Source organism: Drosophila subpulchrella, chromosome X, assembly GCF_014743375.2.
Source record: "Drosophila subpulchrella strain 33 F10 #4 breed RU33 chromosome X, RU_Dsub_v1.1 Primary Assembly, whole genome shotgun sequence".
NCBI lineage: Eukaryota > Metazoa > Arthropoda > Insecta > Diptera > Drosophilidae > Drosophila > Drosophila subpulchrella.
The window spans coordinates 10,228,958-10,245,343 of NC_050613.1; the positions used below are offsets into that span (position 1 = coordinate 10,228,958).

At 47.9% G+C, this 16,386-nt stretch overlaps 6 protein-coding genes across 6 annotated transcripts; 5 read left to right on the forward strand and 1 right to left on the reverse strand.

The window, feature by feature from the left end:
- Positions 1–1,105: 1,105 nt before the first annotated feature.
- Positions 1,106–2,754, forward strand: LOC119557029 (angiopoietin-related protein 7-like). The gene is made up of 2 exons (XM_037869573.1): positions 1,106–2,458; positions 2,524–2,754. Exons 1-2 carry the CDS (start codon positions 1,347–1,349, stop codon positions 2,648–2,650), a joined length of 1,239 nt encoding a protein of 412 aa, XP_037725501.1. The 5' UTR covers positions 1,106–1,346; the 3' UTR covers positions 2,651–2,754.
- A 116-nt stretch (positions 2,755–2,870) lies between these two features.
- LOC119557430 (E3 SUMO-protein ligase NSE2-like) lies at positions 2,871–3,911 on the forward strand. Its single transcript, XM_037870182.1, has 2 exons — positions 2,871–3,031; positions 3,089–3,911. Exons 1-2 carry the CDS (start codon positions 2,953–2,955, stop codon positions 3,730–3,732), a joined length of 723 nt encoding a protein of 240 aa, XP_037726110.1. The 5' UTR covers positions 2,871–2,952; the 3' UTR covers positions 3,733–3,911.
- Positions 3,912–4,021: 110 nt separating this feature from the next.
- On the forward strand, positions 4,022–6,608 carry LOC119557429 (CWF19-like protein 2 homolog). The gene is made up of 3 exons (XM_037870181.1): positions 4,022–5,402; positions 5,457–6,179; positions 6,248–6,608. The coding sequence occupies exons 1-3, from the start codon at positions 4,179–4,181 to the stop codon at positions 6,374–6,376; spliced, it is 2,076 nt and encodes a 691-aa protein (XP_037726109.1). The 5' UTR covers positions 4,022–4,178; the 3' UTR covers positions 6,377–6,608.
- A 164-nt stretch (positions 6,609–6,772) lies between these two features.
- On the forward strand, positions 6,773–8,553 carry LOC119556267 (SREBP regulating gene protein). Its single transcript, XM_037868317.1, has 2 exons — positions 6,773–7,320; positions 7,463–8,553. The coding sequence occupies exons 1-2, from the start codon at positions 7,219–7,221 to the stop codon at positions 8,012–8,014; spliced, it is 654 nt and encodes a 217-aa protein (XP_037724245.1). The 5' UTR covers positions 6,773–7,218; the 3' UTR covers positions 8,015–8,553.
- A 580-nt stretch (positions 8,554–9,133) lies between these two features.
- LOC119556266 (basic proline-rich protein) lies at positions 9,134–13,998 on the reverse strand. The gene is made up of 3 exons (XM_037868315.1): positions 12,926–13,998; positions 12,303–12,825; positions 9,134–12,154 (listed from the first exon to the last, which is right to left on the reverse strand). The coding sequence occupies exons 1-3, from the start codon at positions 13,547–13,549 to the stop codon at positions 10,587–10,589; spliced, it is 2,715 nt and encodes a 904-aa protein (XP_037724243.1). The 5' UTR covers positions 13,550–13,998; the 3' UTR covers positions 9,134–10,586.
- A 401-nt stretch (positions 13,999–14,399) lies between these two features.
- Positions 14,400–16,386, forward strand: LOC119558003 (zinc finger protein 771-like). Its single transcript, XM_037871111.1, has 2 exons — positions 14,400–14,619; positions 14,678–16,386. Coding segments are annotated over exons 1-2 (1,362 nt in total). The 5' UTR covers positions 14,400–14,617; the 3' UTR covers positions 16,038–16,386.

Sequence of the window (16,386 nt, forward strand, 5' to 3'; positions counted from 1 at the left end):
TTGATAAAATTAAATTCGAAATTCAGAACTAATTAAAAAATGTTATTTCCAAGCGTAGGAGGTTATATGTTAAAAAACACCGAAGCTATAGTTTGTTTCATATTATTTTCCTACCAATTTTTCGATCGTTCCTATGGCAGCTATATGATATAGTCGTCCGATTTTGATAAAATAAAATTCGAAATTCAGAACTAATTAAAAAATGTTATTTTCAAGCGTTGGAGATTATATGTTGAAAAACACCGAAGCTATAATTTGTTTCATATTATTTTACCACAAATTTTCCGATCGTTCCTATGGCAGCTATATGATATAGTCGTCCGATTTCGATACAATTTAATTCAAAATTCAAAACTAATTAAAAAATGTTATTTCCAAGCTTAGGAGGTTATATGCTAAAAACACCAAAGATATAATTTTTTTAAATTTTTTTGCCCGGCTATTCCTATGGGAGCTATAAGATATAGTTGTCCGATCCGGCTGGTTCCGACTTATATACTACCTGCAAAAGATATAAGACTTTTGGGAAAGTTTCAACCCGATAGCTTTAAAACTGAGAGACTAGTTTGCGTAGAAACGGACGGACAGACGGACAGACGGACATGGCTAGATCGACTCGTCTAGTCATGCTGATCAAGAATATATATACTTTATGGGGTCGGAAACGTCTCCTTCACTGCGTTGCAAACTTCTGACTGAAATCAATATACCCTCTGCAAGGGTATAAAAACACGCCACCAGTATTTATTAAACCATGAAGCATATATTTTATTCTAAATGTTAGCATTATAAAAATATTTCAAATAAAAAAATAAATATGCTGTGTGAGTGCAGAACTACAGCAGCTGCAAGGAAATGCAGATGAGGCAAAATCGGCAATTGCCGAGACCCAAAACAAGGTCATCCGATTTTGACCTATGTATTCTATCTATCACGCCAGAAGCAGAGCTTAAATCTTAGTCTTCAAAGAGATAAGGCTCTGATTCATATAAATTCAAGGGCAGCTTGACTTAAATTCAGTTCGATTCAAAGTCGCCGGTACATAAGTTCGCATATTATACATAATGAAATCCGCCTTAGTCGCGTTTTTCCTGACGATTTCGGTGTTGGAGAATCCTTCTCCTGTTGGCGGTAGCAAAGGACGACAGGACACGAAATCGCCTGTTCAAAATTTGGACAGTAAATGCAACGCATACTGTTTTTCGCTGCTCAATCCAATCCTCGAAAACAATGCACAAGTTAAAGCGGAAGCAGATTACTTAAAAAATAGGTCAAGCACTATTGAAGACCTCCAAAATAAGTTGGTGTTTGCTAACAGTCAAATAAAATGCAAGGATGATGTTATTATGGAGAAAAATGAAATAATTAAGGAAAAAAATGAACTTGTTATGGAACAACTAAAGATCAAAGATGATATAGTAAACATAGTCAAAAACTTACAGAGTCAGTTGGCAAATGCCGAGTGTAAAATACAAATCAATGAACTGGTAAATTCAAAGAATAACGAAATTAATGAGCATATTGTGCAATTTAAAAACATTGAGAATTTAATAAAACTAAGAGATGAAACAATCAAACTGCTAAATGAACAGATAAGGAACAAAGATGAAAAAGAAATTATTATAACAGCAAAAATAAAAGACTTGCAAGCCCGATTGGAAAGTGCCGAAGAGCTTTTAAGTATTAGAAACAAAGAAATTAGTGTCAAATCTGAAGAACTTAGAATAATCTTGGACCAAATTGAAAAAATAAAGACGAATGATGAGAAGGTGAATAATATGACAGCAAATGTTGACTACTTAAAAAGTCAGTTAGTAAATGCTGAACTTCAAATCCAAGCCAAGGAAGATATGTTGAATACCAAAGATATGGAACTGAAAAGCAAAGAAGACCTCATAAGGATCAAAGATGATGAAGCTAATGTCAAGAGTAATCAACTCAAGGTCCTGAGTGAACAGATTTTACTCAAAGATATAACGAAAGACAGTTGTCCAAAAGGACGTCCGAATGGAATTTACATAATAAAAACCGGAAGGACTATGTTTGAAGCTCCCTGCAATTCTTCGGGTTGGATGACTATTCAAAGGCGGCAGGATGGATCAGTCAGCTTTAACCGATACTGGGACGATTATAAGAATGGATTTGGAGATCTTAAGACAGAATTTTTCATTGGGTTGGAGAAACTTTACCAGCTAACTAAAAAACCACACGAACTCTACATTAAGCTAGAACTTAATGGGACCTCTAAATACGCTCTTTACGATGATTTTAAAATTGGGAGCGAGCAGCAACAATACGAGCTCAGCACGGTAGGGGATTATTCTGGGACAGCCGGAGGTGCCCTAGAATATCATACGAAAATGAAGTTCAGCACTGCTGATCGGGATAATGACCACAGCTTTGGAAATTGCGCTAAAAAACATGCAGGCGGTTGGTGGTTTAAAAATTGTCTTACTAGGTACATATCTATACTCAATTTTATACAAAATAGGATTGCCTAACCTAAAAACATTTTAATTACAGTCACCTCAATGGAAAATACTACACAAGTGGATTTGCTCCACACGACGGAGTTAGTTGGTTAAACTGGAATAACGATCTTAAGACGTCCTTGACATATGTTGAAATGATGATTAGGCCTTTTTCCTAATTTTTTTCAATTTGACTGATAAACGTGTATAAATAATAATTTATATATCGAACATGAATTCTTTAAATTGTTATGTCAGTAAAATTAATGATTGATTTTGTGTTACAATAAAAAATGTTATAAAGCTTGCAAGCAATTTGAAAAAACGTGACTGGCCTAGTGATCACTTTTGTAAAGTCGTATTTTACTGATTCACAGTTTTCAAACTGTTCATCGCTAGCTCAGCCTGCCTATCGAACTATTTGCGCTCCATTTTTTTGAGATTCGGAAATACTCCAAAAATATCATAGTTTTTAAAACAAATGGAATTCAATCAGCATGTGGATGCCGTAATGTCCACATTTGTGGACAATACCAAGTTCTTCAGGGAAATGGCCGATGGTGAGTGTTGATGTGATTCGGAAAAGCACTTCCAAATCCTCCTTTTTTACCCGACAGCCATGTCCGAGTTCAGTGACGACGGGGAGATCCAAAAACTGCTGGATGCAAGCGCCCAGCAGCGCGTGGAGCACGCGGAGAACCTCATCCGGCTGAAGAGCAAGCACCAGTCACTCAGCCAGGAGATGCAGAAGGCCCAAGGCGAGAGCGCCACCATCGAGGAGTTCGAGAGGATCTGGCAGGAGCGCAGCGAGGCGGTGGAGAGGAAGCGGATCAATGTCAAGAACATAGCCGACTTCAAGAACTTTAAGCGCACCGTGGAGTCGGCAGCGGCCCCGGGGTCTGCGCAGAATGGCCAGGCCAATGGTGCTGCCCGGGCTGACGACGACGACGATCTCATCATCGAGGGTGTCGAGGACACCGGCGGCGAGATCTTCTCGCTCTACGATCCCTGGTCCAAGGCCCTGATGAAGAACCCCGTGCGGAACAGGATGTGCGGCCACATCTACGACCGCGATTCGGTGATGCTGATCATCAAGGACAACATCGGCATTCGGTGTCCGGTGCTCGGCTGTGCCAACAAGACCTATATCCAGCCGGCGCACCTGGTCGAGGACGCCAACGTTCGGCGGAAGGTGCGACAGCAGATGGCCGAAGAGGCTGAGACGGAGGAGGGCAGCTCGGAGGAGGAAGATGAGGATTGAGCCGGAATCTGTGATTCCCAAAGCCTAATATTAAGATGCACAAGTATTTGTGAAGGAAATCTTATCTGTTTCCATTCCAGTCAACGATTATTTCTAATCGTAACCATGAATAAGAATTTCTACAATTCAAGGATCTTAAGTTTCATACAAATTCCATAAAAATACAGTTTAAAGATAAATTGTTATCGCTCCTTCAGTTGGTATATGACTTGATCAGTTTTTGGAAAAAATATTTTTAGACTTGCGTGTTTATAAAAGTCAATTAATACGTTCAATAAGAGTGAATAATATTATATTATTATTATTTTTATTTTTTTTAATTTTGTAATTTAAATAGATGATTCCTAAATATCGATAAGGAATTAACCGATACGTCTGTTATCGCTAATAAACCCACCTCTATTAACAATGTTTTGGTTGGTAAACAAGAGCAAACAGATCCAAAGATGAGCTACATACAATTCGAAAGTGGCAGGGAGAAGGACAAGGCGCGGCAGGAGCTGCGGGAGGCCCGCGCCGAGATGCTCCAGCAGGCCAAGGACCGGGCGGAGCTCCGTGGCCAGCGGGAACGGCAGAAGGAGCTGCGCGGCGAGAACGACTGGATGCTCCCCGCGGTGGCCAAGAAGCTGGAGAAGCCCGCCAAAAAGGCCAAGAAGAAGAGTTCCAAGCACAAGTCCAGGTCCAAGTCCAAGTCCTCCAAGAAGAGCAGGAAGCACCACAGCAGCAGCAGCAGCGACAGCGATAGCTCCAGCTCATCCTCCTCCAGTGAGGACGAAAAGGAGCGCAAGCGGCGCAAGAAGAAGTCTAAGAAGAGCCGCAAGGCAAGCGACAGCGAGGACGAGTGGGTGGAGGCGCCACCACCTCCCGCGGCGGACAAAGTGTCCGAGAAGGAGGCCGCCCAGCGGGACACCTGGATGACCAGCGAGGCGCTTCTGCTGAAGACATTCTCTAGGGACCGCAAGGAACCGGCCAAGCCCAACGAAAAGGCACAACAAATCGATGCCTACGATCCCGCCAAGAGCGGCCGTGAGCTTAATCCCTACTGGAAGAGCAATGGCACGGGTCTGCCCGGCTTTCAGAAACCGCAGGACGACGATGACCAGCAGTCCAAGCCGCACTCCATCAGCTCCGGGCAGGGATCGTCGCGCGGTTGGCGAAAGCCCGGTGCCAAGGCTGCCAGTCCGCCAAGAAAAAGCCGATCTCGCTCTAGGAGTGCCACCACCTCTGAGGAGGAGGCGCAGGAGAAGGAGGAGGAGCAGCTCAAGCCCACTTCCTCTTGCCTCACAGACGAGCAGATCAATGAGCTGGCCGGCAAAGCCATTAAGGCGGAACTGAAGGGGAAAAAGGAACTGGCAGCGGAACTCAATCACCAGCTGGAGGCAGCACGCAAGGAGCGAGCCGAGTTCATTGCCTCCGGCCAGTCGGCACCGAAGGCCAATGCCAGGCCAGCCAAGTCCAAGGCCTCGTCAGAGCATGTGCTGCTCACAAAGGTGGATCAGAGCGGCAACGTGCGTCCCCTGGTGCAATCCGGGTCCGGATCCGGCGACCCCAACGAACTGTACGGCGGAAGGAGGGCACAGAAACGCGGCAGCAAGAAGGTGGACACCCACGTGGATGGCCAGCGCGTTAGGTACTTTGCCGACGATGACCGGTACGACATTAAGCAAATGGTAAGTTTAACTTGTGATAGCAAAGGCCAAGTACTAACACTATTAATCCACCAGTTTGAACGGGAGAAGCATGCCACGGCCGCCGAGGCCAACCTGCAGTATGCCGACATTGTGTCCAAGCACAAGAATCCCAACGACGACTTGGAGGACATCTTCGCCGACAAGGTGCGCAAGCAGATCTCTGACGGGGATGCCGAGAAGCGGGAGCTGCAGAGTGCCATACGGGAGCACGAGAAGTTGGCTGCGAGTCTGGAGAACTGTGAGCGCTGCTTTGATTCCGCCAAATTGGACAAGCAGCTGCTGGTGTCCCTGGGCGACAAGATCTACCTCAGTCTGCCGTGGTACATGGGTCTCCAGAGCGGGCACTGCATCCTGACGACCCTGCAGCATGTCCCCTGCTGCACGCAGCTGGACGAAGACGCCTGGGAGGAGATGAGCAACTTCCGCAAGGCCCTGACCCGCATGTTCGCCGCCCGTCGCCAGGACGTGGTCTTTTACGAGATCGCCAACAAGCTGCACCGGCGTCCGCATCTCAGCGTGCACTGTATACCTATTCCCGCCAGCCAGGGCGAGATGGCGCCGTTTTACTTTAAGAAGGCCATCGAGGAGTCGGAGCAGGAGTGGTGCATCAACAAACAGCTGGTCTCGCTGCGCCAGAAGTCCCTGCGGGCCGCCATTCCCAAGGGACTGCCCTATGTGTGGGTGCACTTCGGCATGGACTCGGGCTTTGCGCACGTCATCGAGGATGAGGACCGCTTTCCGGCCAACTTTGCCCAGGTTCGTGGACGACGCTAGCATTGTGTGATGTAATCCAAGTCTAAACTGACTCGGCTTCGTAATTTCAGGAAATCCTTGGCGGCATGCTGGAGCTGAATCCGAATGCCTGGCGTAAGCCACGGAAGGAGACAAACCCCATCGGAAAGGTCAAATCCTTTGCCGAAAACTGGAAGAAGTTTGATTGTACACAGAACTAATACACTTGGCTGTATAAACAACTTGTTATGAGAGTTAATGACCAATGTCATTTCAATTTGTATGATTATACGGGTAAAACCCCATCTGAACGGCTCCCTCTCCGCATTAAAATCCCATTACTCTTATTCTCGTGATGATCCTCCCATAAAAAAATAAAATTAGTTCTTAAGTGAATCTAAAATGCGTTCTTTTGATTTTCATAAATTTGTTATTAATTTCGAGTTTAATAAAGTTACATATATTATAAAATAATTTAAGCAAACAGTATGTAAATAAATACGTTATAAAATAAAAATTTATTGAGAAAAAGTTATAATTTGAAAACAATAACATTTTCGATAAGAAATAATCGATTTTCTTTCACGAGCAACACTGGCTCTAAAACAGCTGACTGAAATTTACAAATATTAAGCAATTTGTTTTTTAGACTTATATTGCTTTTAGCATTGATTTTATTTATTAAATTAGCTCTCAATTAATGGATAAAGAGCTTAATTTGCCTAAAACCATATTCAAAAAACTCAGGAAAAGTCAGACAGTCAGCTGTTTTATTGGACACCAGAAGTTCCCTTAAAAACATTCCTCATAAACAAGGGAAATTCGATTGGTCAAAGGGAAATCCAATCAAATTTAACAAATCCACTTTCGAGAGAAAGCAGGCAACTTAATTGGATCTGTTGACTACAGGGATTGGAAGAGAGGAAAGGGAACCTGCCAAGGAGAAGGTGCATCCAATGCTCCAGGCGCATTTGCCCCCAAGGACCACATCCAGAGTCATGCCCGCTTCTCGGAAGGATTCCAGCCGGCGGTGGCTGTGATGGAGCGCTAGGTTGTGGCCAGGATGTGGCCAGCCGCCCTGTCCCGCCTGCTGAGACGCCGCATTGTGTACATTGTGCTGGGGGTGCTGCTGCTGGTCTACGGATTCGGACACCTCGTGGATCGGGTGAGTAGTCCGGTTGCTCCAGGGTGCGGATTGAGGGATTACCGATCCTCATAAGCTGAGGCCAGGTGCTCTCATCTTACCCAGAATCTAACCGCACTCTGATGTACTACAGTGGCTAATTGCGTTACCTTTGACCCCGCAGAACTCCTTCGCCGGCCTGCACAACGACGAGTATGTGGTGCAGCGCACCCGTCCGCTGCTCTGGACGCAGCAGCTCCTGGCCCCCGAGGAGCAGGTCAATCGCACACGCAACGATCCCGAGGCACGCTGCCGGAACTCCGTCCAGGGTCGCCGGCTGCTGGCCGACGAGCGCGGATTCGTGTGTCGGCGCCAGGAGGTTCTAGCCAGCGGCTGCTGCAACCTGGAGCTGCCCGGCATCGGGTACTACAGCTGCCGCACCTGCAACACCAGCACCCACTGCTGCGGCGTTTACGAGTACTGCGTCTCCTGCTGCCTCCATCCCGGCCAGCAGCCGCTGCTGGAGCGCGTCCTGCGGGCGCCCAACACGCCCAAGTACATCTTCGCCAGCGTTGCGGATCACTTCGAGCTGTGCCTGGTCAAGTGCCGGACCAACTCGCACTCCGTGGAGCACGAGAACAAGTACCGCGATGCGGCGGCCAAGCATTGCTACGGTCTCACCGAGGCGCACGAGTCCCAGCGCGATGTGGCGCCCCAGGGAGCGAGCCGGAGCTGACCACTGGTCCTCCGCGATGAGATTTCTTCTGTACAAATATGTGGATTGAGCTTTACCTCGAACTATGTAGAAATTAGAGAGTTATTAGTTATAATTTAGCAGGTTCGTTGGCAATAAGTCAGTACGTAAGTCAGGAAGCACTTTAGACTAGGAAAAATACGTTTTTGCGTTTTAACTCTAAATACAAAATTTAATTTTCATAGAACCCAACTTGTTTTCCATAAATGAGCAAAATGTAAATCGAATTTACTTAACATCCTTTTTCGTAACCTATAAACAGATATTGTAAATACACCGGGATCTATTTTAAGTGATCAAGAGCCTAACGAACACGGTGACCAGCTCTCTTTGACCCACATTAGTTTTGCTTTCATTTTTTACCCAGCAATAGTGTAAATATTTCACATCTAGCCGTAAGCCATAGCAAAGTGCAATTTTTGACTCTATGATTTAAGTAATACTATATCCATCCATGTTTGATTGTGTAAATAAATGAGCAGGCATTTAAATAAAAAGACAATGGCGGTTTTTATAACTTTTTCGATTTCGTTTTTATTTTGCATTTCGAAAATAGAAATTTCTAAATGCTATTTGATATACATATACCTAAATGTTGTCTCGATGTGGATCATGAAGTAATCGGTATTTCGAATCGGATTATATCAGATCGGATTAGAGCAGCGCAGAAATAGCCAGGCTCTCGGATAGAGCGAGAAAGATTCTATATGTCTAGTGGAACTTTTGGAAATATCTATTTAAATTTTATATTGCTAGGGAGCTCCGAAAACGTTTTCCAAATCAATTTCCATCTCTTAGGGTTACATTTTAACTAACGTTAATTAATTTCTTTATTTAATAAATAATTTATATACCAATTTGGAAATCTAAAGTGCAAGCAAAGAATTGTAATAATTGTTAACAGTACTTACATATAAAGTATTTCAGTTTACATTTTAAATAGTTCCGAGCTTATTATAATATTCAAGAATTTCTTTCGGAATATTGACATTGTTATAACGTGATCTGTATGTAGAATGCTCACTGTTGGTTAAATTTCCAATGATTTACAAACGTTTACCAATTCTGATTCATTTTCATTAGCTTTTCATCATTTCTGTATAGAATATTCTCGCTTTTCGTATTATTTCAAGTGTTTATTCATGATTTCCTCTTGCTATTTATAGTTTTTAGTTTTACTTTAAATAGTAAATGTAAGCTTATAGTATAAATATATGTGGATTTTACAAATTACATTCTTTTACTGCAAAAACTATTGGAAGAAGACGGGGACCAAGGATAATTAATGTTAAATTGCTACACAAAAAAAATGCATGAACTTTAAAAACAGACATCTACAAAGGTAAAAAAAAAATAGTTTAAATAGGTAGCGGGTATTTATATTAAAACATGCACTATTCTGTTGCTTCATCGTCATGAATCTTAAGTATATTTATATATATATGTATAAATCGTTTAGCATAATCGTTTTTTAAAGAGGAGCGGAACCTACTTAAGAGAGAGACTTAAATATATATAGTAGGATGGGTCGATTGCTGAGGATTAGAAGACTGGAAATTCCTAGAAATGACGGTGGAGTCTGCTGACAATTATAAGTAATAAAAGCTTGGGTAATTCTATGAAAACCCTTAAAGTGTTTATGTTCTAGAACCAGTAGCTCTTCTCTAGGGACTACACATATCCTTTGACGGGTCAAAACACAAAGTTATTGGGTTTCCCTTTAGTTTTGTTTCGAATTCGCTTTCAGCGCTTTAGGATACATGGAAACCGGCACCTTTACCACCGAACCCGGTATTTCGTTTGTTTTGTGATCCTAAGAAATCGACCCACCCATTTTGTCTGGTTTTCTTGGGCCTAGGACACTGTTTCTTGTTCGCTTGCGCATTTAAATCTGCTTACTTAATTCTAAGTCGCTTCCCTATCGACGGACTACACTTCGTGTTCTTCTTGTTCTAGAATCTAGATCTACTGTTTCGGTTCGCTTCCTTGCTTCTATGCTTTTGTGCTACTTTGTCGAGTGTGTCTTATCCATCTGCTTTGTATCACCGAAACTTCTACGCCATTTTTCTTTTTGTCAACTCTATTAAAATTCGAGGGAATTGCCGCTTTTGTTTGGGAATCCTGAATTTTCACCTCGGTTCTTCATCTAAACTTCTGCGTTCTTACTTCTTTTAGTCTTATGCTTACTCCTCTCTTTCCCCTATTCGTAATCCTACCTCTACATCATCATCTTTTGCGGCTTCTACTCTTAGCTCTAATCGTAGTCCTCCTCCTGCTCCACTTCTGATACAATTCTTAATCATATGCCTAGTTTATCTCAATCTTTTTCGTCTGCCCGTTTCCCGCTCCTCTTACTTCTCTTCTTCTTCATCGTGTTAAGCTATTACTCCCGCTGCACAACCTTCTCCAACTGGTTCAATCCTCTCGGAATTGCAAGGCATCTGCTGGTGGTCAACCTGTGAATCCTCACCAGCTTCAACCAGCGAGTCCCAGTGGAGAATTACTTGTTGTGGAGACAGCCAGGTGGCAGCGGCGGTAATAGGCTATCCCTTCCTCATTGAGGCGGTTGTTGGCTGTAGTAACCGTATGCGCCGGTGGGTGGTGGCCCTTGTGGTGCTCCTGGTGGCGGCATCTGTGCCCCGGCGGGCCTATAGCCCTGGTAGCCCTGCGTGGGCGGATATTGTGCATAGCCACCGGCCTGGGGTGGTTGATGGTACGCGTGTCCGGGATATGCGCTTCCCGGCGGCGGTGGTCCGTAGGCCTGTGGTGGTGGCGGTCCCCCGTACGGACCTTGTGGTGCTCCAGGCGCCGGTTGGTATTGATTTGGTGGCATCGGCGGTGTGGCTCCATTCGGCGGCGGTTGTTGGCTGCCCTGGCCCTGGGCATTCGGTGCTCCTCCGCCGCCCGCCGATCCTCCGGCCGATGGGGGTGCCTGTTGCTGCTGCTGTTGTTGCTGCTGCTGCTGCTGATTGGGCGGCGGCGGTCCACCGGGTTGTTGATTGTAGTTGCCCGGCGTCGAGTATGTGGGTTGCACTTGCGTTGGCAGCGGCGCCACACCGGAAACCACCACACCCGGCGGCTGTTGTTGTTGCTGCGGTGGTCCCGCATATTGCTGTCCAGCGCCACCAGGTCCACTGGGCCCTCCTCCACCGCCAGCTCCTCCTTGCGGCGGCGGCGTCGATTGCTGTGCGTTGGGTCCATTGGGATTGGTGTTGCCTCCGCCAGCTCCGCCGCCTCCTTGGGGCGGTGGCGTCTGACTCGGCGCCGTGGTGCTGTACGCTCCTCCCGGCGGTGGCGGTGGCGCTGCCCCGCTTGTCGGTGGTCCGCCCGGATAGCTACTGCCTGGCGGAGCACCCGCTCCGCCGCCACCGGCCGCCTGCTGCTGCTGATAGGCCTGATAGGGACTCTGACCGCTGCTCGTGGGCGGCGGCGGTGGCCAATAGCCACTTGGTGGTGGTCCTCCTCCCGCTCCCGCCTGACCATACTGTCCGGGATTTGGGGGATAGCCCGCATAGCCCATAGGGGGCGGTCCTCCAGCGGAATTCTGCGGCGGCGGACCGTATTGACTCTGCGGCGGACCCGGTGGTGGTTGCTGTCCACCGGTCGGCGGTTGTCCAGGTGGCGGTGGTCCTGGCGGCGGTTGCTGCTGTCCCGGCACCGGAGGAACCTGCTGGCTGCCCGGTGGCGGAGGATATGCGCCCGGCGGTGGTCCTTGGCCGGCGCCGGCATTCGGCTGATAACCATGTCCACTGGCTCCCGTCGCCGCACCGGCTGGACCGTGATGGTAGCCACCCTGGGCTGCGTTCGGTGGCCCAGGAGGCGGTGGCCCGTAACCCTGGGTTGGCGGTCCGTAGGGATAGGCGCCCTGCGGCTGGTATTGCGTCTGCGGCTGCGGCGGATAGCCGGGATAGTGTCCATGCTGCTGCTGTTGCTGCTGATAGCTGACGCGATACGGACCCTGTGGCGGCGGTACGCCGGGTCCTCCGGCTCCGGGCTGTGGTCCTGGGCCACCGGGACCGCCCTGCTGCTGCTGGTTGGGCGGTTGTTGGCCACCGGGCTGCGGTTGCTGCTGCTGGGGATTCTGGGGTCCGGGCAGAGGTCCATTGTTGGGACGCTGTTGATCTGCAAGGCGGAGACGGTTGAAATTAGAGAGAGCAAGGGAAAGAACATGCCACGGGAATATTGGAAACAAAACAAACTTTAAAGAACTGTATCAACTATACTAGATTAACCAATATATCTTGACTCCGCTTGGCTACATTACACTTACTGGGCGCTGCATTCGGATTGATGACGGACTGACCCGGTCCCTGACCCTGACCAGGTCCCTGGCCGGCTCCCGGTTGGCCCTGGCCCTGGGCATTGCGGTAGATGGGATGCTGCTGCTGCTGGGACTGCGGACCCGCCTGGCTGACCTGAGGGCCCTGCTGTTGGCCGGCTGCTGCGGCCGCTGCCGCTGCTGCTGCTGCCGCCGCCGCTGCTGCCTGCTGTTGTTGTTGCTGCTGCTGCTGTTGCTGAGATTGCTGTTGTGCACCGGGCGGCAGTCCTGGATGTGGCTGCGGCTGCTGTTGCTGCTGGGCGCCGTAGGGCTGCATCTGGACGGGAGGTCCCTGGGGATCGCCGCCGTGCTGCTGCATGCCCATTTGCGGCGGACCCTGGCCCGGTTGACCAGGCACTGGTCCCTGTCCCGGCTGCTGTTGCTGCGGCGGACCACCCAACATTCCGTGCGGTCCAGTCGGCGGGGTCTGCTGGCCACCCTGCTGCATCGCCTGCGTCTGGAGGATGTGCGGCGGCTGCGGAGAAAGAAAGGAAATCATTAATTAGATCAGTATGACTGGTGGCTGAGTAAACCAAAACACCCTAAGGGTGGTGAAATAGAATAGCCTAACCCACCGGCAGTATTTGTGAGATGTTCATGGCGGGATCGGCCAGCTGGGCGAGGTAGACCAGATTGCGATGCAGGGCGACGTGGTAGGACATGCACTCCTGCGCCTTGCCCATGCTTTGGAAGTCCTGGATCGTCTGGATGAGGCCGCAGTTCTCGTCGAGCATCTTTTGTATCTGCGCCGAGTTGACTTGCGGCGGCAGGCCACCGCCGCCGCCGCCGACTCCTCCTCCACCGACGCCGCCGATGCCCTGGAGATTGGATTGGCCGCCGCGTGGTGTGGACGGTGGGGTGACCATTAGACCGCCGCCGGAGATAATGCTGCCCGGGGATCCGGGCACGCCCATGGGCGGACGTTGCTGCTGCTGCTGCATGCTCATGGGCAGGACACCGACGCCGCCACCGCCGGGTCCGCCCATTCCGACCCCGCCTACTCCCCCACCTCCGCCGGGGCCAACTCCGGATCCGGGTGGCTGTTGATTGGGCGCGGAATTGGGTGGCGGTTGTTGCAATTGTTGTTGCTGCTGCTGCTGCTGTTGTTGTTGTTGTGGCGGGGGAGGCTGCTGCTGCAGTTGCTGCTGCTGTTGCGGCTGCTGCTGCTGCGGCGGTTGCGGCGAATAAACTGCAGACATTTTACTGGCTGCAGTCTTCTTCTTCCGCTTCGGGGTTTTCTCCTGTTTTTCCACAATTTTAGCGGTTATTCTCGACCGTTGGGAAAGGAAAATTTTCGCAGTGTGCGGCGTTTTCTTTACATACACACACGCGCTCGCTCGCTGGTACACACACACACACAGGCACTGGCTCAGGCACACGCACACGGGACGCACGGCACACACACACACACCCACACACACAAAGGTAAAAGGGGAAAGAGGTTTTTTTTCTTTCGATTTGTTTGTGGCCAACGCTTGAAAAGCCGGCTATGCGGTAGAACCACTGTTATTTGTGCTGGTTTTCACTGCTCTACGGTGGCCCTCGCTACTTGGCACTGGGAAATTGCATATTTTCCTCAATTTTCCGACAATTTTTCGCAAACATTCAACGCGACGCCGATCCGACGCGAAATTATCGATAAATTATGCCGTCCGGCACTGGGAAAAATACCAAGAGGAATTCTTTAGAGGGTCACATTGAAAGTATGGGTGGGTGTATTTGCTGGCCTAGCAGTGACAACCACCTGGAAAGTTTCTAGTATATTCCAGGTATTTATTAAGTATTATGTTGGTATATGCGCAAACATTCCCAAAGAAATTTTGCAAACGGTCCTGTTAAAATGACAGGTTGTTATCTTTGCTAGCACAGCAGTGTGACCATTTGCAATATTATATATTAGCGAAGACGCCCTCCTCACCAGGGTTCAACAGGGTGATTGGTGCAATATCGCGGCGGCGCGGTATTTTTTCGGTATTTTTCTGGAGATGGGCGCTCCGCTGCCGCGCGAGACATCGCTTGAAGTATCGGCAAGCTGCCCGCCCATGGGCATCATCCGCATGTCGTTCGTCAAGGGCTGGGGTGCCGAATATCGCCTTAGTCCCAATTTTAAATTGATATTGGACCACTTTGAGAAGTTTGGATCCCATACATCATATATAGCCCATCATAGCCCATCCTATGGGGGCTGTCCTGTCCCCATCCTATCCTGGCACGCCAGAGCAAATCCTGAGGACCTTTAAATGATTTAGTTTAATAGCAATAGGAGAATGTAAGTAAATACAGCTGACAGCCTATGGAACACTAAAGTTTCAACCTTTTTGTTCCAGGGCAAAGCTGAAGAGATGTCGTACCTGCCTGGGCAGATCAGATGGCATGGTTAACATATTCGATTATGATCCTAACTATTTGGATGTGAATATTGCGGAAATGATATCCCACTGCATACGATGTCCAGTTTCTAGGGGGGATTCCCTGCCCGAAAGCATATGTAAGCCCTGCCTGAAGGAGGCCAAAAGTGCTTTTGACACCATAAGAAAGTTCGAGAGGAGTCACCAGTTTCTAAAAGAGGAGCGGTTCTCCAAAGTGATGGATAAACCGGAAGCCACACGGTTATATTGCCAGGATAAAAGGCAGGAAGCTGGAGGAGATTGGCCAGAAGAAGGGTCACCGAAAGGCGAGACAATAGAAGGACCTTCAAAAGTGAAGATTGAAGATACTATGGTAGAGGCTCCAACAGATGAGCCATTCCCATACCCAGCTGAGATAGCACACAACATGGTAGATGTCCCTCCAGAAGGCTCTTCAAAAGCTGACCAATTCCAGTACGAACTGAAAGTAGAGGACAGCGATGAGGAGTTCCTAGAGGAGTTCCTAGAAGAGACAGCAGTTGATGTAACCCACATTCAGGTCAAGAACGAGCCAGTTGAAGACGATCCTTCAGAAGAGGAAGACTACGGAATGAGTTACCAAGCTAAGAGCGAGCATATGGAGGAGTATGTCCCGGAGGGTACTGAAACAGGGCAGGAGGATGCCAGCAGAGAGGAAATCAACCGCAAGCACACATGTCCGCAGTGCCCAAAACAATTTGGTCGCATGTCCGCCCTCAAGGACCACATCATCGTACACACCGAGGAGAAGCCCTACGAGTGTGTGAGCTGCTCGAAGAGATTCAAGTCGGCCAGGTATCTCAAGGAGCACCACACCATCCACACGGGCGAAAGGCCATTCAAGTGCACCCACTGCTCTAATAGCTATCGGAAGAAGACCTGCCTGCAGCGGCACATCCAGACGTACATGGGCGACCGGCCCTTCAAGTGCACCCACTGCCCGAAGACCTTTGCCAAGGACTACGATCTGCAGTCGCACATCCGGAACTATTCGGGCGAAAAGCCCTACCAGTGCACTGTGTGCTCGAAGGCCTTTGCCACCCAGTCCGTGCTCAATGTGCACGTCCGCATCCACAGCGGGGAAAAACCCTTCAAGTGTCCCCACTGCGCGCGGGATTTCCTTTGGAGGTCGAGTCTTCTGAGCCACATGCAGCGACACTCCGACGAAAAGCCCTTCACCTGTTCCGTGTGCTCGGTTTCGTACAAGGAGAAGAGATCTCTGCAGCGGCATATGCGCATCCACAAGAAAAAGGGCATACAGGAACTGATCTCATCCCATAAAAATATGGAAAAAATATGATAACCTCTCGTGATTGAAAATATAAGAGTACCACATAAATGTTATTCCATGACTGAAAAAATAAAATTCCTTAAATGTTATTTATTGATTTGTTGTACTTTTTAAATGTTTCCTACATTATTTTGAACTACAAACTAGTAATTAATTTTAGTATGTAAGATATATTTAAATCCTATTTTAAAGTACCCAAAATATACAACGGTATTTATATATAAAGATGAAAAATTGTAAAAATGAATAGGATCTAAATGTTTAAATATGTACCTCTAAATATTAAGAAATGGCCTGCGAATTTTAAATTAATATAGCGTTTGTTCTCTGTAAAACAAGTTTCTATGTAAAAAGTGTT

Bases quoted from the DNA above. Each gene is read 5' to 3' on its own strand.
- LOC119556267 (XM_037868317.1), top strand. From the start codon at position 7,219: ATGTGGCCAGCCGCCCTGTCCCGCCTGCTGAGACGCCGCATTGTGTAC. The intron at 7,321-7,462 runs GTGAGTAGTCCG...TTGACCCCGCAG, and splicing joins TCGGACACCTCGTGGATCGG to AACTCCTTCGCCGGCCTGCA.
- LOC119557029 (XM_037869573.1), top strand. From the start codon at position 1,347: ATGGAGAAAAATGAAATAATTAAGGAAAAAAATGAACTTGTTATGGAA. The intron at 2,459-2,523 runs GTACATATCTAT...TTTTAATTACAG, and splicing joins TTTAAAAATTGTCTTACTAG to TCACCTCAATGGAAAATACT.
- LOC119557430 (XM_037870182.1), top strand. From the start codon at position 2,953: ATGGAATTCAATCAGCATGTGGATGCCGTAATGTCCACATTTGTGGAC. The intron at 3,032-3,088 runs GTGAGTGTTGAT...TTTACCCGACAG, and splicing joins CTTCAGGGAAATGGCCGATG to CCATGTCCGAGTTCAGTGAC.
- LOC119556266 (XM_037868315.1), bottom strand. From the start codon at position 13,549: ATGTCTGCAGTTTATTCGCCGCAACCGCCGCAGCAGCAGCAGCCGCAA. The intron at 12,826-12,925 runs GTGGGTTAGGCT...CTTTCTCCGCAG, and splicing joins ACATCTCACAAATACTGCCG to CCGCCGCACATCCTCCAGAC. The intron at 12,155-12,302 runs GTAAGTGTAATG...TCCGCCTTGCAG, and splicing joins CAATCCGAATGCAGCGCCCA to ATCAACAGCGTCCCAACAAT.
- LOC119557429 (XM_037870181.1), top strand. From the start codon at position 4,179: ATGAGCTACATACAATTCGAAAGTGGCAGGGAGAAGGACAAGGCGCGG. The intron at 5,403-5,456 runs GTAAGTTTAACT...TTAATCCACCAG, and splicing joins GGTACGACATTAAGCAAATG to TTTGAACGGGAGAAGCATGC. The intron at 6,180-6,247 runs GTTCGTGGACGA...TCGTAATTTCAG, and splicing joins TTCCGGCCAACTTTGCCCAG to GAAATCCTTGGCGGCATGCT.